This window comes from Dreissena polymorpha, chromosome 6, assembly GCF_020536995.1.
Source record: "Dreissena polymorpha isolate Duluth1 chromosome 6, UMN_Dpol_1.0, whole genome shotgun sequence".
Taxonomy (NCBI): domain Eukaryota; kingdom Metazoa; phylum Mollusca; class Bivalvia; order Myida; family Dreissenidae; genus Dreissena; species Dreissena polymorpha.
This window is the reverse complement of record NC_068360.1, coordinates 7,962,110-7,983,927: the sequence shown is the minus strand read 5'-3', so window position 1 is coordinate 7,983,927 and position 21,818 is coordinate 7,962,110. Positions and strand designations below refer to the sequence as shown.

Sequence of the window (21,818 nt, the reverse complement as noted above, 5' to 3'; positions counted from 1 at the left end):
AATTTGTTAAGTTTAAGCGTCAGTAACTATATAGTTTCATGTATAGAAATAAAGATGTCATAATCTTGCTGTTTTTCGGATCGATGCACAAACGTTTTACACCCTGAATGTTTATGATATACTAGCAGATATGCATCGGCTAAATATGTTTGGTATTTTAATAGCATACGCTTGTTCAATTCAATCTTCGAACGGTGAGTCTCATTTAGTTGTTTTTTTATCCCTTTGAAGGATAAACGAGCAATACCTTTATAAACATATTAACGGCGTCTATTTTTGTAGGGGCAAACAGAATAAATCAAATAAATGAGATCAAACAAAATCATGGTGACTTATATCACAAATATGTTTTCTGCACAATCTGTAGCTGCATCATATCCAAATCAATACTGGATGTTGCGGAGATTTTTTTTTAATTAGCAAACACGGAATTTGAATTTATTTAATCAGACCTACTGGCGGAAAATGTCGTTAAAAAGTTAATTGGATTTCAATAGAGGTCAAACCTAGACTAGACAGCTTAACTGAAGTATGAAGCTGTATAGAAGTCGTTTGAATATGATTTGTGTACGGGTTGGCGATAACCAATTGCTTCTTTAGGGGACCATGCTGGATAAAAACCGACGAAGCTCAACCAGAAAATGAAAACCAGATTTGCCCACGAAATATAAATGTTCTTGCAGAATGGTTCCGGTTAAGTATCAGCACATAGCCCATTATGACGAATTACCGAATAGTTGTTGATTGAGTGCCAATATTGTATCGATCTGAAATCGGGATGTATAAACTATGCCGACATACATACATTATAGGTTGCTATGAGTGCACTTCGGGTAAAACACGCTTGCACGGCGGTATGCTTTTAGATTGATAGTGATGTCGTTGACTTTTATGTGTTGGATTTGCTGAGGCATTACAAAAAATCGATTACATTTCTTACATTAAAACTTGGGTGCAATCATAGGAGATTCAGTCGAACCAATCCGAACCAGGGAGTGAATGTCTTGTTTATATAATACGGCTACATCATTTTCCGTGAAACGATGTGGATCAAACCCGTGACTTCCGTTGTCCAAGAAACTCCACTGTGTCTCAATTAAAGCTAGGTCATTGAGAAAGGCAGGTCAATATCTCCTTATACACCATATTTCTTCTCATATTACTTTATGTTTACAATTCTTTCGCGCATGTCCCACTGCCGTGACATATGTGGAACGTAGTACAGATAAACAAGCAAATGATAGTTGTTTACGTTCTACGCCAATATAATATTAAAATCTAAAAATTCGCTAAACTTGTTTGTGTCTATAATAGGAAAAAAAGCATCTCTTGGTAAGTGTTCTTTTTTTGAACATCGACGCATGCTACAACGATTGTAATAAAATACGGTTTTTTAGAACTTTTTTTTCATTCGTTGACGGTCACTTTAATATGTAGATAATTATCAAAGTATAACTATGATTTATGTTTCATTTTACAGAGCTAATAACAAGCGTACACAGGTAAATACATGTTTAAGTACAATAACCTACAATATTCTACATATAAAAGTACAATTACATAAAAGTTTAAGCACAATAACCTTCACGTAAAAGTACTGAAACTTTCAAGTTAAAGTACGATAAAATAAAAGTTACAATAACGTATACGTTTTTTTGAACGTTCAATATATAATACTGAAACGGTAAGTGTGTAACGATTTTGCTTTTATTTGTTTTAGAAATATATGTCATATCTAAATGTCTACGAGTTTTCCAGACCTACTCTCAACACATAAGGCTTCGTCTAAAATTGTTGGAAAACAAACAGTGTGATTTATTGTTTTCTTTGATTTATTTGATTATTAATTCAATATACATAGGTATAGGTATTTTAAATGGTAAATGTTGACTTTCAAGCTCAATGGTTCGCACTTTCCAAAGCTGACGAAGCCTGTTAGGTATGCTGATTATTTTCGAATGCAATAAAAACAACAAATAACTTCATATTCAACTGCTTGACGGTACTTGCAAATTTTCTTTTTTTTAATTTAAGTTGCGTGTGCTTGAGTCATTAAGAAAACTGTTTGTAATCAAACAATCGCAATTTGTTTCAAAATTACAAATTCATTTGATATTCATCAAGATTAAAGAAAGCGCAATATTTGCTTAAATTTCTTAACAAAACTTTAAGTGATGTACTTAAATCCGGCATTGTAAATATTTGAAAGAGTCTGAGGATTTGACATAAAATTTCGCAGCAAGCCCTACTTTACAATAAAACCAAAACATGATTATGTATTTTATTTGAACTCTTTCACAATTTATTTGATCGGACAAACAATAATTAGAATAAATTACTCTTGGTCTGAATCCATTTTTGAAACAAAAACATAAGTCATATCAAGTGTTTTAAATATTGCATGACCTAGAGGGACTAAGTCGACCTCTTAAGCAATACTATTGTGTAAAATAAAGATTATTTATATGTGAAGCGCGTTAAATATACAGTTGTACTTTTATTTACTTAATTTCGAATGTAATGAGTTTATGACATTATTATATACCTGTGTGGCGGACCTTGAAAAACATGCAGATACAATCAAAATATGTTTATCCAACACAGTTTTACGATTCGTCGGTTACGTTAATTTATGTCATTTAATGTCAATTTCATTCAAAATCCGGTTGACATTATAGATTGATTAAAATATTTCAATATAATTTTCGGTGATTCGACGGGCTTTATCTTTTAATATATCGGGTACATTTTTACCGATTTAATCCAGCAAACGCCCAAACTGCGGGTGGTCTCATTTTTTTCTGTCTATACCTATAGCTATATAAACCCGGAACGAATCATTCGAAAAGCATATCAACTGATTGTTGCGACTGTCAACTTGTTGGGAAATTGTTGGAGTGAAAATGGTAACCTATCTGATATGCCTTCTCGTGGTCGTGGCTTGTTTTGCACATTCAGGTATGTTTAACTAATGTCGTATAATAAAATGTGTACAAATTTATTATTGTGTATTAATAGTTGTGAATAGATTTTCACGATCGTATATTCTCGGTTCTTTGTTTATTATATTGTGCATTTTAGACCCACTACTATTTTTATTAAACTTCGTGTTTTTGCTTTTTTATTTGTACTCTGTCGGTTATATTTTAATGAGAATTTTTGTTGTCTTTTTTAGTTTTACTCAGTCAGTAATGTGTCAATGAAACTTCTTATTTTAATTTTCATTTCTACTCATTCAGTAAATTTATATGAAACTTCAAAAAATATTTAAATTTTGATAGCAGCGACCAACAATAACAAAAATGAAGTCAGGAACATTTTAACAAACTGGTACCTTAAATGTAATATTTTCTGTACATGCGAAAACTAGAGATGCCATACAGGTGAATCGACATGTGCATAGTGGGTGTTATTCCGCTTATACAATTTCGAATAAAAGCATTTTCAGTGAAATAAAAGTCATTATCGCTCAGTAAAAACTAATACCCTTTTTAAATGGTTTATATACTCACTAAAATATGTGATTTTCTCAAAACAGATAAACCGTTAATAAATAACAAAAAAAAGTACAAGCTTAGAAGAAAGGATATCACAATATTACGAAATAAGTGTTTTATACAATTACAAAATAATGATCGTTTTTACGGTTGAAAAAATAATCATTAAAAACTAGACATGACATTGTTTTTGTTATTAACCTGTGCCGATTTGTTCATACACACCACTGTTTGTTTATCTAATAAATATGAGTTCATATATCGGTCGTTACGAATTTCATTACAAAATTTGACAGTTAATTTATGGTATCATAATAGTAAGTATAATTTGTGTTCGTTAATATGTTCACAAGATATGCTTGTTTAACATTGAGAAAATAAAATGTTGACTTTACAATCGAATGTACACACTTAAATCACATTGATATATTTGCTTTTGAAATGGATTTTGCAGTTATGTACGAATTCAATAAAATAAAAATGTGGATTAATTAAGTATTATTTAAAAACAGTTGTGATTGAATTCAGTGGTTTATATAAACATATATGTTTAAATTATAGTATGTCAATACATGAGGGCTTATTCAATATATTACAATAACCGTTGTGGATCAATTCGTTGCAATGTACAATATAAAAAGTGTGTTCATCAATGTGTGCATAATATTTAAAGCGATTGTACTTTAATTTATTTTATTTTTCTGTTACACATGACTACATTTTCAAATAATATTATAAAATTATATATAAAATTATATATTACATTAAGGAATTAATATGCCAATTTAAAACGTTAAAATAAGCCAATGTTAATTACCTCAAAATACTTCGAATTCCAATGAACTGCAGTGTGATTTCATCAAGGCACATTTGATTGAATGATGTATTTTATTGTAGCACTGGGCAGCTCGATAGTCTGCGAGGGGTCAGACATTTGTATGAACTGTCCACCCGGGACGACCATATACGTGGGCTCGGCCATTTTCGGGCGCACACAGGGAGCGGCCATTTGTCCCTCTCAGCAAATGTTCAACACAAACTGCACGTCGACAACCTCCACAGCCAAGGCCCAGTCTTTGTGTAACGGGCAAAGCCTGTGTTGTCTCAATGCGAACATCATCGTATTTGGAGACCCTTGTCCTACCACCTACAAATACCTTGAGGTTAACTTCGCCTGCTTCTAATTTTCCTGGCTGTACTGCTTTTATACATTTTATTTTAGCTGAAAGAAATACTCCTGTTATATTATGCTAAATTACATCTTTCATTTAAATGTTCTTTTATTGACTGTTTTAAACTTATGAATTTTTGTAATCGAGCTAAAGGGCAAGTTCTGTTTGCTACTATAATATGTTGTATTTAAATTCCGATTCATGTTTTTATGTTTGTTTCCAAAATATGTAAGTGCAGCATGTCGTATGTTTCCTCTCATTCTTCCCAGTGATGTGTTAAAGTAAGCGTTATTTGAATAATTGCATTTATAGATGTTTAGATAGACTTTGATATTCTCCATGGAGTAAAACGACTAGCCGATTTTGAAGTTAATGTACTTCAAATGTTAATACGTTATTATAGTGTTGTTGGAACGATTGAATGATCGGATTTCTTACCTGATGAAAATTCCCAGGATATGGAAACATAAGGAACTACTTAAGATCAATATTATGTGTTATGTGTTGTTTTTTCTCGCCAGTTAAATATCTTTTTCCTTTGGATTAATTATTTGCCAGAGCACTCGTAATGTTCTTTTATTCATTTCTCGTCTTGTTCTGCTTTGTTTAGATATAAAGCCTACCATTATGCATATCCAGCTTATTCGTTATAACCGTATTAAATTTGCTACTAATAATGATGAATGTTTGTTGTATATGTGTTATATATTGATATAAAAATCTCGAACGTTTAATTAATCTTCATCATCCGTGTTTGTACACAGTTATCGTAAATATTTATATGTAAATATATTGCATTTATATTTCTACTCTCAATCATCTCAATCGGAATATTACCAATTCCAACAGAATTATTAGAGATTGCAACCACAAGAACATACGCATTGGGGTATTAGAGACGGCTCTAACAACGTACTTCGTAGAAGGAAACATACAACATGTGGTAGCCCATTACTATGAAATTACATATAAGTGCGTCTTCATAGATATATGAACAAAAATATGTTCGATTCACCAACGGTAAACAACTCACATGTATGTTTGTGCATGTGTATGTGACTGGTTTTCATTTCCAAAACACGGCCTGTATTCACCAACATTTTTTTCGTAAGAATAAAGAATAACGAATTATTCGAAAAACTCCCCACTTAACGGTTCCCACAAAGTCACGTGATCCTGCACCCTGTTTACGTAAGAATACAAAATAACGAATTGTTACCCACGGCCCGTATTCACCAAATCATGCTTATACTTTAGAATAAAAACATAGACTTGAAACCAAGAAAAATAAAGTTCAGTTCAGTTCAGTGTTTTTTAATATATACTGGCCTCCACTGGCGATTATGCATATTACAAACAAAAAGTTCTACATGAAGAATGATATAATAGAGGTGTTTAACGCCAATTTTGACTAAACAACTTAAGCAGTTCTTGAATATATCAATTTAAAGAATATTATTTATTCTTAGACTTAAGTCAAAGAATGGGTTCTTGAATACGGACCCAGGTCTGGTAGTTCAGGAGCATATGACTCTGTAAGTTTTTAACATTTTACCTTACAGTCTAAATTGGAGCAGAGCCTTTGTTATAAATGATTAAGAGGACAACCAATATTGGCCAATTTACAATGAACAGTTTAGGAGGTGTCGTTTGTAATTTTAAAAGTATTAACAAATTATATATCAATAGAGCGACTAACGTTTGCATCAGACATGAACAATTAAAATAACGTTTGTACAACAGTACCGACGGATAATTCTTGTTTTATTGAAATTTTGCTTGCGTATGGAGGATGGGATGTCTTTTTTCAAGATCGTAGACGCACGATGGAGGGCGCAGAACTACTTACACAGGGCGAACACAAAAGCCCGCCCGATCACATCGGTATTGTGTGACCTAAACAGATATCAACACGAAAAAAACATACACTCGTGGATATGTTGCCTTGAGAACTGTCAGAGCACACGTAGCATACTAATTACACTTACTTACTTTACCACGTACACGAGACAATCATAACAAATCATCCACAACACGCGTCTGATTGCGTGCAAGAGTATCTTTAAAATGCTATGCCTGTCTACATTAACACATTTCTTTCTGTTTATAACATTTACTTAACAAATTAATTGCAATCGTAATATAACTATACGTAATTGCAGTGAATCTAATTAAACATATCCCAACGAATTTGTCTTGCGCTATGAAAACATGCATCAGGTTATCGTGTGAATATACATCATTTAAAATTAGTGTTATTTGAAAAAAGTCAATAATTGGTGAAAAACACTAGCCTGAAAAACTCATTTCACTATCAAAAATTAACCGTTAATTAGTTACATTTATACTATAGAGGTTTATTTTTCATTAGTTGGAAAATTCGAAAGTTATACTCATTATTAATTCGATATGATTACGTATACAGCCTATTAAACGCGTAATGTGTGCATATGGGTTAAATATCTAGTATAATGATAAAAATATTAGCAATAGGTGTCATTGGAGCGTTTGCAAAAGCATTTAACGTGTTCGGCATATTCAAAAGTAACATGTTTACAATTAACATAGTTATAGACTGTAAAAGTGCATTTACAAATCCAGTTTAAACCAGAGTCATTTACATGGCGGCATTAGAAACCATTTTGTGATTTCATTTGCGCAAAAGAAGCCTTTGTTGTTTACATTGTGTCGGAAAAGTAGTTAATAACGCCATTTAGGTGTTTTGCTAGCTAGTATATGAGTTTATCTTTAACTGTTACTGAGGTTCCCTAATCACATTATTTATCAAGAGAAAACACTTAAAGCAAGTAAATTTGAAAGTAAATCGTTATGGAAATAAAGGTTTGTTGATTTTTTGTCATGATGTTTGACAAAACAAATCAACTTTGATCTATCCTCATTAAAAGGTAATGCAACATACTTTTTTCTTCCTCAATAAACCGAATTTAAGTATCTTTTCTCATTTAATGTATTTGTTTTTGTTTGCTGAATGCCGAACGAAGAAAACATGTACCCTGCCCGTATTCACCGATCCAAGATTTAAGAACACACTACAGACTGAAAACTTTGTAAAGCGTTTAATACTGAAGGATATACAAATGTCTTATGTTTAAAATACATTGCTATACATACATATGTTTAGAGATGTTTAATTCCGTACACTTTTGTTCTGTTATCATATTCGAACAAAAAAGTAAGTCAATTCTTTATTGTTAGACTTGAGTCTAAGCATTCGTTAGTGAATACGGTCCCTGGACCAATAGATTGAAGCTTTATATACAAATAGTCCAATATGTATACCAATATTCGAAATATCGAGTAATGAAAATATTACGTGTTCTTCTATTTGTAGAAGCATATACCTGACATTAGATATCTGGTTAACTGTCAAAGTCTTGCATATTTTCTGCATCGGCGCTTTTATGTGTACCAAGATTTGTATAAAAGAAATAACCAGAACAATTTCTATTGTAACACGAAATGAAGGAAAATCTGTCTTAAAATGGTAAGTGTATAAACTACATTTTGAATAAAACTTCAAACAATTGGAAACACCAAGCGCACGGATAAAATACAACTTTACGTATACTGCCATTTATTAATATGCAGTTCAATGAAGATGTTTTTATGTTCATGACTTCTTGTGAAATGTATCATCGAACTATTTAATCGCTTAAAAATTCCCCTACGGTTACTCCCAACATTTACTTTCGATGGGAAAGAAATCTTTTTACACTAGGGCGACTCGATTACGTTCAATCATAATTAACTTTTGAAATGGGTATTGCAATAGTTTAAACTCACTTCTCAAATACATGTACATGTATTTTATATAGATAGAAAATGTAACAGGATTTAAAATTAAAGTGAAGAAGTAGAGCTAAGTACCAGTCCTAATGATACGTGTACTCGTGGTATCGTAATACTTGTTCTGCCTTGCTCTCTGATGATGATGATGATGATGATGATGATGATGATGATGATGATGATGATGATGATGATGATGATGATGATGATGATGATGATTATGATGATGATGATGATGATGATGATGATCATGATCATGATCATGATCATGATCATGATCGTAGTCATCCAGGGACCGTATTCGACCTCTCGATCATCACCATGATTACTATTATCATCATGATAAGTATCATCATTATTGTTATCATTATTATTATCACTATCGTTGTTGTTATTTTTATAAGAAGAATTATTATAGTTAATGTTGTTGTTGTTTTTAATCATTAGTCATACTTTTGTAATTTGAGCGTATTAAGTTCTTAACTATTAATTATATAACACCTACTGGTTCAAAACTTAAATAATCGATTCTTTCTAGACAACATATTGCTTAAATAACCACTATACTACTGATTATCTACTGGAGAATTTTCATATAACAATCACTGTCCCGCATGATTTACTCTGATGTTTCTTATATACTACTGTTTGTTTGATATTTGTGTAATTCTCTTGTAAATAAGCTCAAATGTTATTGCAAAACGTTATTGTTTTGTAACCTGTGAAAACGAGTAAAGTTATGTTCTATTCTGCTATTTCTTGTATGTGCCCCATAGTAATTCACGATTTATGTATATTTTATGTTATACTTAATGATCTGATCATGCATACATCCACTATTATAAATCGTAGAAAATCATTGATTATATTATTCAACAAGTGCTTATTCAAAATTGAACATGTTATAGTTATTATAAGTGTATATACAAGCGCCGTGGGTGTTATAAATAGGCAACACCTTTATCTTTAACACAGGGGAATGGGCGTTCGATAAATATATCAAATGAACGTCGATAGTTGCATATTGCTGGGGCATTTAAGGAGTGAAACTTACATCTTATCTGTCATGTCTCTTCGTCTTCATTGCTAACTGTGCACCCTCTGAGATGTGTATGAACAGTGGCATATGACATTATTACAGCATATTTCGAGTACAGCATATTTCAGACCCAGTCCATACACACTAAAAATATGAATAATTTAAAGAAATATTATAGATAAATTAGAAGAACCACTTTAAAATTGATAAAGTTATTTTCAATGTATAACTTGTGATTGAATATTTTCTCAAAATTATAGTTGTTGAAAATGTGTGCATGGTCAAGAGCGCAAACGCATTGTAACAAGAAGGGAGCTAACCGTAGTTAATTACCGCAATCAACTTACTATTGTTACCCACTTCTAGCGCGTGAATGTATTTTATCGAATACACTTCAACATTCGCGTTTATTTGTGTATTTTAGGTACACATACTTTCTTTTTTCTAAACGTGTAATTAAATACATTTACGTCCAAACCATAACAATAGTATATATAAATATCATGGCAAGAAAATACTAATTTAAAAAACTGTGCCTGCCATTGGCCCGGGAACTCTTGGAGAAAAAACTTACTCGCTACCACTGCACCACTCGTGTCGTTCAATTGCTTTAAACGCTATGTGACACACGTCTTTGCCCAATTATTGATGAAAATCGTTTGAAATGCTTAATTATTTTGCCAATTTCGATTTTTTTACAATACAACACGATTGTTTTAATAGTGTTCTTAGTAAGAAGTATTGCGGTTGACTGCGGAATTCTGGGTAGAGCCATTTAAGAGCCTTATCACTTGAATTGAACAGAACTTATTGTATTCGCTGTCAAATAATTATGTACAGATCAATCCCAAACATGCAAACGTAATTACATCCCACAAAAATATTATATTGTTTACCTCTGCATCGCTAACGTATGCAATCTATGTTAAACTGATCTTAGTCAAAATATTATATACGTTTAATAAACTTTATTGCGCTTTAACAAAGAGCATAGTGACACACCAGAAATACGTAACATTTTTAATGTCGATACAGCACAGTAAAGTGCTTGATATGCAAACTGAAATAGTATGAAATACCAAATTTATTCAAATGAATTCAAATATATGCATTTGTTATTTCTTGAACTTGAAATTAAATCTATGGAATTATTTTACAGTCGTAATGGATAAACAGCCATAATTCTGAAGCGATACAAAATCCGATAACATCACAATTCAATTGTAATTATTAGGAAATAACACACGTTATTATTTAAAGTGTTTGTAGACAGAATACTATCATCGATAACATCTTACTGTCAACCTAATTCGTTTCCAGGGATGTCCTATAAAAGAAGTTCCCTGGTACAATTATGGCCATTGGACACCGCTAGTCTAGTACCGTCCTTGGACACACATTTGCTGAACGGGTACCGCATATCCACAGGGTAAGTCTCCATTAACACTCAGGTGAACGATGGAGTGGTTATTCTGACTACACACCAGCACTGTTTCACTAGGCCCTACACAGACACTGTCAGGTCCCTGTATGTTCTCAGTAGTGACTGCTCTAGGCGTGGCTTTCGAGGTGTCGTACATGAACACTGTGTAAGCGAACCTGTCAGTCAGTACTAATGTGTTCTTAGATTGGACATATGTGCACTTACTCTGATCAGATTTGTAATTTTTAGTTGGAAACACCAGGTGCTCAAAATCTAATTCCAAGCCGTCAACTGATATCATTCGTACATGATGTAGTTCATCGTGCGTGCTAACCACCATATTTGTTTGCGACGTACAACATAAAGAGAAAATATTGGATGATATATTTTATTATATATGCAGATTGATGGCATTATCAATATTTATAGACAGTAGACATATGGTTTTAGTACTAAATGTTACTGCTATTACACTCTCAGACAAACATACAACGCAAAGTGGATGTGACTTGAACGTGTACGGTTTCCATTGTCTCTGCAGCCGCTCATTTAAAATCATACATTTCTTGTTTCATATAAAAACGGCTACCAGTCTCCCGTCCGGACGGAAGTCTAGTCCACTGTGGAACGGTTCTTTCTCATCATCGCCAGTTATTGATAATTCCACGGACAGAAGCACCTTAAGGTTGACTGGTATTGACTGGGATAAAAATAATCTGAACGGAAATTTACTGACATTATCCATATATATTATAATAAGTTGTACAAAAGAAACAGTAGCAGTACTAGTAGTGGTAGAAGCAGAAGGAGTAAAGGAAGTAGCAGAAGTAGAAGTTGTAGTAGAAGTAGTATACGTATTAGTGGAAATAATTGTAGTAATAGTGGCAGTAGAAGTAGAAGTAGTGGTGGTGGTGGTTGTGGCGGTGGTGGTAGTGGTGGTGGTGGTGGCAGTGGTGGTGGTGGTGGTGGTGGTGGTGGTGGTAGTGGTGGTGAAGGTGGTGGTGGTAGTGGTGGTGGTGGTGGTGGTAGTAGTAGTGGTGGTGGTGGTGGTGTTGGCGGTGACGATGGTGGTTGTGGTAATGATGGTGGCGGTGGCGGTGGTGGTGGTTGTGGTAGTAGTAGAAGAAGAGGTAGTAGTAGTAGTAGTAGTAGTAATAGTAGTAGTAGTAGTAGTAGTAGTAGTAGTAGTAGTAGTAGTAGTAGTAGTAGTAGTAGTAGTAGTAGTAGTAGTAGTAGTCGTCGTCGTCGTCGTCGTCGTCGTCGTCGTCGTAGTAGTAGTAGTAGTAGTAGTAGTAGTAGTAGTAGTAGTAGTAGTAGTAGTAGTAGTAGTAGTAGTAGTAGTAGTAGTAGTAGTAGTAGTAGTAGTAGTAGTAGTAGTAGTAGTAATAGTAGTAGTAGTAGTAGTAGTAGTAGTAGTAGTAGTAGTAGTAGTAGTAGTAGTAGTAGTAGTAGTAGTAGTAGTAGTAGTAGTAGTAGTAGTAGTAGTAGTAGTAGTAGAAGTAGTAGTAGTAGTAGTAGTAGTAGTAGTAGTAGTAGTAGTAGAAGTAGTAGTAGAAGTAGTAGTAGAAGTAGTAGTAGAAGTAGTAGTAGTAGTAGTAGTAGTAGTAGTAGTAGTAGTAGTAGTAGTAGTAGTAGTAGTAGTAGTAGTAGTAGTAGTAGTAGTAGTAGTAGTAGTAGTAGTTGTTGTTGTAGTAGTTGTTGTTGTTGTTGTATTAAAAACGCAAAATAATTCGTTACACTACTTTATTTAAGTTTATAGCAAGCCCTTTCGATTTGCCTTTTAACATGCCTATTATCTACAATAAATTTGAATTTGGATGTTGTATTTAAAGCAGAAGTCAAATTTTAATGTAAAACTTAAGTTATATGTTTGAAACGTTAACATTATTATTGCAATAATATTATTTTTACGGAAATAGTGTTCTTTACTGTAGTTTTTAACACTTGTAAATAACAGTTAAACATTACAGGCAAGTTAACTGCTGTTTCAGTCCCTTATGAATAACCAGTTTCTCGTGCAATATTCGTCACTTAATATATAATATATTGGTTTAAAAATTATATTTTTGTTTAACGAATTGTTTTTGTTCAAGATGCAACCAGATGACACGATATTGTAATGTTTAAGTTCCCTTTCGAATGATGAATATGGAAATCATATAATTAATATAAGAACTTTCAATTTTTAATAGTGTGCAAAATCGTTTGAAAACTATATCTAGTTTGAAATAGGAATATGGAAATTATCGTTCCTAAAAAGGGATTGGCAGATATTTAAAAAAAAATACATGTGACGATATCCATCTATTATTGATAATGATTGTATATTGTTATGTTGTTGAAGTACATTTTTGTTAAATCCGTACTAAGATTTTGTTAACATTCATAAGGTATTCGAACGCTTGTAAAGAATACATTTTGCATAAACCTCACATTAATATGCATGTTGTCTTTTTACATAGCTTCATCGTTATAGCTTAAATATTTGTTCAGTTACTGCAGTATGTTGTGTCATTCTACTTTTAGTGTCATCTTACAGTTGACTTATTTAACAATTACGGGGTATTTATAATCACTTTCAATAGTTCACTTACTTTAGAGATCATAATTATCTCATGGACAGATACAAGAAAGCACGGATAAAACGAGTAATGGATTTACAGACGAAAAATGACAAACCAAAAGGTCAAAGTATATACCAAATGTCCACATGAAGTCTTTTCTAATGTGCTTGTCATACCAATATTAAGGTTTGTTCTTTTTTAGTAAAACTAAATTGAACTTCGACAGTTGCTAAGAAATCGAATTATTGATTATAATTCTCAAATTGCCCTTTAAAAGCACTTTCACGAAACCAGATCACCGCTCATGTTTTTGGAGCCCTTTACTGATCTCATCTCTAAAAAGTAGACTATAATATCATTGCAATCATTACATAATCATCATACGAAAACAGTCTTCTTGTCCAAATAAAGAAATTATTTAAGAAATTAATACATATAATACAAACATACCTTTGACCTTTTTTACGATAAGATTCCTGGGGACCGTTTCTTAAAACAACGTACGTTCAAAAGTGTATGCGTAAGTGCAAAACGTTTAGTTAGTAGCGTTTCTATAAACTTCGTAAAGTAACGTTTACCGTATTTTTGCACGTAAAGTTACGTGTGCTCAAAGGCTTACGTAACTCAGTAATTTAGCGTAAATATTGTGGCGTATGCACCGATATTTCGGAAAACCGAACGTATACTACGAAATCTACGAGCGCAACATCATTTTAGTTAATTAAAACCTTTATCTATATTAAGATCTTGGTAGGGCATGGGAAGATACTGTAACTGAAATCCTGCGTTGATTGTGCAGGATCTATTGTGTACGATTGTGGATTGGGGTTTTGCTAAAAGAGGAAATTGTACATGTTCGAATCGATTGTTGTCATGATTTGTTCGATTTTCCTTTTGATAATTCATTCAACTTTCGTTTTGAACAAGGCTTTATCCATCACAAGACGCCAAGTTGAACTCAACGCATGTGACGTTTGCTGAGTGATAGAATTGATTTATTGTAAACATGGGTAAAAGTCTACTTTTTCTGTAAGAATTATGTATTAGAATTGTATAATCTACGTTTTTGTAAATAGTTGCATTTATATTATACTGCTGTGTCAATAAATGACAACTATACAGTAATCTGTGCTAATATTAATTCAATTAATTTTAGCACAGATTTCTGTTTAATTGTCATTCATTGACACAGCAGTATAATATAAATGCAACTATTTACAAAAACGTAGATTACTGTATACAATTTTAATTGATATGTCATCAGCGCTTCTTATAAATGTGTATACTGTTGTCACTTTATTGTTGAATTAGGCACATTTACAGTTTAAGCAGAAGTTCTGCATCAAGATCCATTTTTTCGGGAATAATATCATGCATATATCATTTTGTCAAAATTGCGTCAAATAAAATATACTGTAGAGACTGTGAGATATAACCTGTCGACATGTTAGCTAAGTTGAGTTAGATTGGTCTTTGTCAGCTCTGGTACTACTTGAAAGTTCCCTGGGTACTCTTATGTATGCTACAATATACCCTGGGTACAGAAAATATACTTAAACATACCCAGGAATACTAAGGCTAAATCTGCTGTTGTTGGCTCTATTTTCAAATTAATAATGTTTATGTTTACATTATGTGAAATGGCCTCCGCGATGATATTGTCGAAACTCGTACTAAAAAAAGCATATTGAGTTAGGTTTTGTTCAAAGAGGATTTTGTTTCGTATTCGGAAGTGCCTTTGATGACATCATACTTTAGGCAGGAATAAAACTCTGTACCCAGGGTACATTTAAGTGTACTTAAGAGTATCTCGGGAACTTTTAAGTTGTACGGGGCCAACAATTACCAATCAAGCTTCAGTTGTTTACGCGCTGCAATTATTAATTTGAAGTAAAGGTCAATGCTCACACACTTGGCTAACTTTGTGCAATGGTTATTGTAACAACTTAAACTTAAGTTATCTGAAAATTAATAATGGCTAATTTTAGAGTAGGTTTGAAAAGTTTTCACCGTTGAAGTAAATTTACTGCAAACATGTATTGAAATGTACCAAATATGTAATTTTATACAACAACTGTCAAAACACTATGACTTTTAAACCAATGAGATTTGTTTTTGGTAAGTTACAGTTGTAAGATGCTCAAAGTTTTATTTTTAGCGAGGCTGTTTTCGGAGAGAGAAAACCCGAGCTATTGTCATAGCCAGCTAGTTGTCCAACGTCCGCCCGTCCGCTGTAGGCAATGTTCTAAAACCTTAACATTTGGCTCTAAAATCAAAGTGCTTCCACCTTCAACTTTTAAACTTCATATGTAGATGCACTTTGATGAGTTCTAAGCGCCACACCCATTTTGGGTCACTAGGTTATAGGTCAATGTCACTGTGACCTCTACAAAAATATAAAATTCTGATAAGCTTTCACAGCCCAGCGTGGCACCAGAAATGCGGTGCTCTTGTTTATTATCAGAGTTCATCGGTAATCAATCATATTAATATCATATTGATGGCAAAACTTTGTTGTTGCTGTGTGCTTTACAATCATTTTTTTCTGAGTTTTTAGGTTTTTACAAAGAAATTTTAGAACACAAACCATGGGGACAATACAAAATCGTTTCATTTTGTTTTATATATGGTATAATAAACATTCAAAATCTTTAATTTCATTATTATAAATGCAGTTGCCATGAAGAAGAAGTGTCAAATTTTAACTAAGGTCATTGTTAATCTTTACTGTCTGAAATATTTAATTACTAATTTTAAGGTTATTTTTTAGTTTCCTATAAACCATATGAACACATTAAATGCAGTTTGATTGATATGTTCAAATAAAATTGTTATGTCATAAGAAGTTATTTAGAACTTTTTCTCTTTATAGATGGTCACACAGATTGACAGAAAACTATCAACAATCAATTTTGTTTTCCAATATCTTTGAACACATTTCTTTAAACTAAAGACCTATAGATAACATTAGGTCTTTGTTTAAACTCTATACTGTGTTTTTGTACATACTGTAATGTCCATTGCAAAACCCACTTTATTTTATCTTATTTTGTGAAAAGCAATGCTGCGAATTTTCTCATTTTTTTAAATTCAATTATTTTATACCATTTTTTGTTGGGAAATATTAGAATAAGGTATACTGTCTTTATTATGATAAGTAAATGTATTTTTTAATGTTTTAAATCAATAAACTTATACAAATAAATAAGAAACATAAAATAGACAATGTTTGTGTTGTGTAGAGCATTTACTACCATTGCAATCAAATAATTTAAATAATACCATTTTTGTTTCTTCACTTTTAACACCATAGTTATGCATAATATTCACATTAAGTTATTTGTCAAAAACATAACTTATAAGACAATATAAATGCAAAAGAAGTTGTTTGTTTTGCACTAAATAAAGCTTTTTGCGGACATGTATGGTATCAGTGTATGTGTTCAAAAATCAATTGAACAAAACTATTAAAGATTTGAACTGAAAAAAACAACAGATTTAACATATTCTCATAATTATGAATCTTTCCCAAACACATGAAAAAACATTTGAATAGCACAATTTTTACTGATTTTTTTTTTAACAGTAATAGAAATTTAATATCAAGTATATGGACACATAATTTTTAATAGCATAATTATTAGGAACTTGCAAGAATAAATTGTGTCATCCTGACATGATTCAACTAGTAAAATTTAACTTCATAAAAATAGGAACATTTAAAAATGGTTTGCTTTCTCCCTGTGTTTTGTTCATATGTACATTAAGCCAGGTTTGTAAAACTTTTCCATGAATTTAAATTGATGCATTAGTTTCCATTAGTGAATGGCATTATGTTTAAGGATATTATGAGTGACTGAACTTTTTCACAAATATTTCAGTCATTGTGTTGGTAAAAGCATGTAAAGTGATTCAGGTTTACGCAAGTGCCCGCTTGTCATACCAATTTCCCCATACCAATGACTCAGGATGGATTCAAATTTCTCAAATTTTGTATTTAGAACTTATCACAACTGGTACATACCCTGACATATATTTTACCAATCCATGCATTTTTTTTTTAAATATTGAACAAAAAATATAATGTAATTATATATGTGAAGAAGCATACTTTATGATAATTGCAAATGCCTATTGTCTCAAATTAATAGAAGCAGTCATGGACAATGTTAATTTATCACAGAAAAAAAGATTCTCATTTTAAATGAATTTATGAGTAAAAATCTGTTGTTTTTGTTTAAATATTTTGCGCAAAAGTATAAATATAAACATTGTAAACACATGATGTTGATTGTTATAAAATTATCTAGAAGTGCGACAAGTTAATACAAGCTACAGAGTTTGTTAATTCTTCTAAAACCATACTGTAATACTGTACATTATCATTGATCAGTAAATGAAAATTTAAAAAATACTACCTTCTTTACAGAGGCCATTGCTGATGTTCTTTTCATTATAGGACATTCCATGTGTGATTCTGTGACGCACTAAACATAATCAAAAAAACCCTTCCAGTAAATTGAATTCCTGTCAGGAAACTCCTTGATTATGTTTCTGTAAATTCAGATGTGTAAGCTACAATACACATGCATGTCTTCTCAGTATTATCCATCCATTTTTTTCCAGTTTGCTCCAGCAATTCCAGTTTGAAATATATCTGACTAACCTTCGTAAAAGATTTGCTTCAGTAAGAATCATCTCTTCTGTTTTAACAAAGAGCATATCCAGCACAACAAAGATTGGCCACACTTAATTTTAAAAGAATCAAGAGATTGAACTTTTTTTACAGTTGACCCCCTTTTTCGTCGCAATTTCGCAAACAAGGGAAAGAACTTTGCTTTTTATAAGGTACTTCTTAAGGATAAATGTATAAATATTCAATCTACCGAAAGTATGTTAGAGAAAGCAAATTAAATCTACTTTATGAATTTCTTCAAATGTTCTCTATAAGGTCCGCGCAATCACCAGACTTCTGTTTAGAGATTTTTCAAACATAGCGACTAAGTTTTACGCTACGTTCGGTTTATAGAAACGCACTTACGCATTCATAAAAGCGTACGTAACTTTATACGTACGTGCATTTTCGTCCGTAGAGTTACGCATTGTACCAGAAACGGCCCCCGGGTGTCGCTGCGTTTTTGCAGAATATTAGTTAATTCTATTGATAAATCCAAAGATATGTCAACTGAGAAATGGTTGACGCGTTGCTCTTTGACATTAATGATTTCTTTGATTTTTTTCTTACGGTATCTGTTAAGAATAAACGCTTGTTGCGGCGTGCCGTTATCAATACACCAGAATATAAAGACAATATTTCGACGATGCCCTTAAGGACAGCATCAGACGCGAATTTTATTTCACCAAGACGTTCAGATTCAATATTAGTAGTGCATTCAGCTTCTTTATGTATCAGCACAATTTTTTCGTCAAATATTTTATTTATTTCCTCTTTCGTTTTATGTAATTCCTCTGAAATATGACTAAGCTTATCATTAAGAGCATTTAACGTTTGCTTGCAATCGTCAATTTTGTTACGTTCATTATCTGCTGCTTTTGCAAGAATATCCTTAAGAGTTTGCAATTTTTGGCCGCTTTCGCCCGACATCTTAACTAACTCGTTGATGTTTTCACATTTTCTGTGACAAAATGCTCAAGTACTACAGCAGAACAACGAATGATCTTTGCAGAAAAACTTAACTTTCTTTTTATGTTCTTCACATGCGTCAAATCCTTTATGATCCACCGTGATTGATTACATCAGAGAATCTTTAGCGTTTTCAAAATCAACACAGACTACAAATAAAAATTAGTTCACGTTTACCTGGTTACTTCCGATTTCTAAATTGTATACAAAATGTATGTGTTATTTTGCAAAAGGTATATCCTCAATAAAATTTATTAAATAGAAATTTTGTTAATCCCCCAAAACTGATGAGTAAAGTTTTATGATATTGTCGTGTTTTTGAACATTATACGATAGTTCAAGAGTGATTGTGGATGTGGTAATCAACGCCCACTTACTTTCCGGTAGATACAAAGGCCACATTACACTTGGTATGAAAACATTTTGGTTTTACCTATAACTAAAATTTTTTTGAGAATCGTTTACAATTCATTACTATAAAAAAGAGTTAATACAATTATGTTTTCACTATCAATTTGTAATTATATGCATGTTCTTAATTCCATTGGATTAAAAAAATAGTGCATGCTAATGTGGTTATTCATATAACAATTAATGTTTGGTGTATAAACAGTAGCATCATGCGGTACAGTATTAAAAAGCTTTGTAACAAATAAACATGTATAGAACTGCATACGGCACAATTTTCAATCCGGATATATCTTTGACTTTGGAATACTATGCAATAACAGAGATCCAATTAGGCATCTTAAATATAAATATATTGTTAAGACTTCCAGGAGAAGCATGCATGCCGACATAACGGTCTTTATACCCATTTCGTAAAAAAAACTATGAGTAAACAAGTCTGAAATAAATGCTTTCTAAAATTTATTTATACGAGGAATATTTCTTGCTGCTTGCCACACTTTATCAAGTTAGATTTCTTGCATTTTGACCAGTCGCCTGGACATGAAAACGTTCAATTCTATGTACATGTTTCCAGATAAAACTATTTTTTTCGATTTCCTAAATTTTGCTTAACATCATGATATAAACTGCATGATCTTGCTTTAAAAAATCCCGAATCAGGCCAAATCTATGGAGATTTATTGTTTCTGAGATCAGTGTAATTGAGGTTCGTGGATGTCTTTGTCTTTGAGTAACAAAATGCTGAAACAATTATGCTAAAAGAAACTTTATGACACTGTTACGGTACCACATTAAGCGACAAACTAAAACCCAAATGCTGTTGTCGATGAATATTGATTGTTGATAGACTTTCCATGGTCTCAAATAAGTTAAAAGAGAATGTAATGTTGTCGCTTAAGGGTTTTCAGGCTCATTTCGGTCGTAGATTTCCTTGTTTATCATTTATCCTGCCTCTGTTGCAAACTTTGAATTAATAAAGTAGGGTATAATAAATTAACCTATCTCCGGTCAGCAGGAAGTAGTGTATTCCGACGCACGATGTGACACCTAGTTGAGTGTAACCTTTCCAAGACACTACACACGGGAGTAGTATTTTACCAATATCGGCTGCTATCGTAATTGTAGACCAAGAAAAAATATCACATTTTCGGTTCGCTTTTCAAAGTGGAACTATTTTTTACGGTACACAACCGGTAGTTTTTCGGTCGTCTAGAATGTTGTGTACATGTAGGAGACTCGACAAGAATAATTATATTGTTATGTCAATTTATCATTTGTCTTTGATAAAATGTGTAAACGGCATGACGCAGGATAAATCGAATATATGGTTGGTTCCGAGATGGAGAAAGTTTATCCGGTTCGGCCCGAAAAAGAAAAATAGGTAAAAGCGAGCCCTTTTTTTTCTAAGCCTCACCGGATAAACTTTCTCCGTCTCGGCACCAACCATGTATTCTCTATTTACAGACCGAAACATCGGAATTATCTTGTTTTTGGTCTCCATGAAGTTATAATTCAATTTGTCACATAAAAAGTGACACTCTCTCAAGCCCTTCTTGATTTCATTGAATGTTCTGCACCCGAAACCAATCCAGAGTGCACTTTCCACCAAATGAAAATTAAAAATAAACTTTAAATTAACATTTGTATAACCATTGTTGTGTACGTGTATTTGTACGCATTCCGTATTAAACGGAATGGAATTATAGAGTCATAAGATGGTTATAGTATCTCCAGATTACAATACTGTTGTCAATGTCTTGATAATGCTTTCAGTAATGCACGCTATACGGGACTGCCCTACAAGTGAAACCAAACTGAATTCAAAGTAAAACTGGTTGCCTCATAAACATAACACCGCTCTGAATACTTATATAAAGTTAAATTATATTATATTATAATCTTTGCGATATATATTATTTAAAGTCCATTCCATCTTCACGACATCTGTGTTTTGTAGCAACATCTGTAACAATCTGCTACTAGTTTAAAGGTGCAAAACATTATAATCCTCGAGTATCGAAGGGTCGCCTTCGTAGTATATTACTATTATGTAAATATTAACATTTACTAGTCAAGCCATTATTTTGGAATATGCGTTTTTGTTGTTATTTGCAAACAGATTCAGCTAAAGCTTCTATACGATGCAGGCAGATAATGTCTGTGCACAGATCTGTAAAATGTTTGCTGTGTTTGAAGAAAATGATTAAGCTACCATTGTTTTATAAACAACTATTAACACATATATATATATTAAGCAATTA

The 21,818-nt window shown here is 32.3% G+C and overlaps 3 protein-coding genes across 4 annotated transcripts in view; 2 read left to right on the top strand and 1 right to left on the bottom strand.

The window, feature by feature from the left end:
• LOC127836235 (uncharacterized) overlaps nt 1-21,818 on the bottom strand; it is a 478,549-nt gene that overhangs the window by 289,276 nt on the left and 167,455 nt on the right. The gene's annotated exons all lie outside the window — the stretch shown is intronic.
• LOC127836244 (thrombospondin-2-like) overlaps nt 1-21,818 on the top strand; it is a 160,591-nt gene that overhangs the window by 56,067 nt on the left and 82,706 nt on the right. The gene's annotated exons all lie outside the window — the stretch shown is intronic.
• Nucleotides 2,873-5,407, top strand: LOC127836247 (L-rhamnose-binding lectin CSL3-like). The gene is made up of 2 exons (XM_052362738.1): nt 2,873-2,958; nt 4,395-5,407. Exons 1-2 carry the CDS (start codon nt 2,904-2,906, stop codon nt 4,679-4,681), a joined length of 342 nt encoding a protein of 113 aa, XP_052218698.1. The 5' UTR covers nt 2,873-2,903; the 3' UTR covers nt 4,682-5,407.

What these genes read in the sequence shown, in the direction of transcription:
- LOC127836247 (XM_052362738.1), top strand. Translation starts at nt 2,904, where the DNA reads ATGGTAACCTATCTGATATGCCTTCTCGTGGTCGTGGCTTGTTTTGCA. An exon ending in GGCTTGTTTTGCACATTCAG is followed by an intron (nt 2,959 to 4,394) that starts GTATGTTTAACT and finishes ATTTTATTGTAG; the next exon opens with CACTGGGCAGCTCGATAGTC.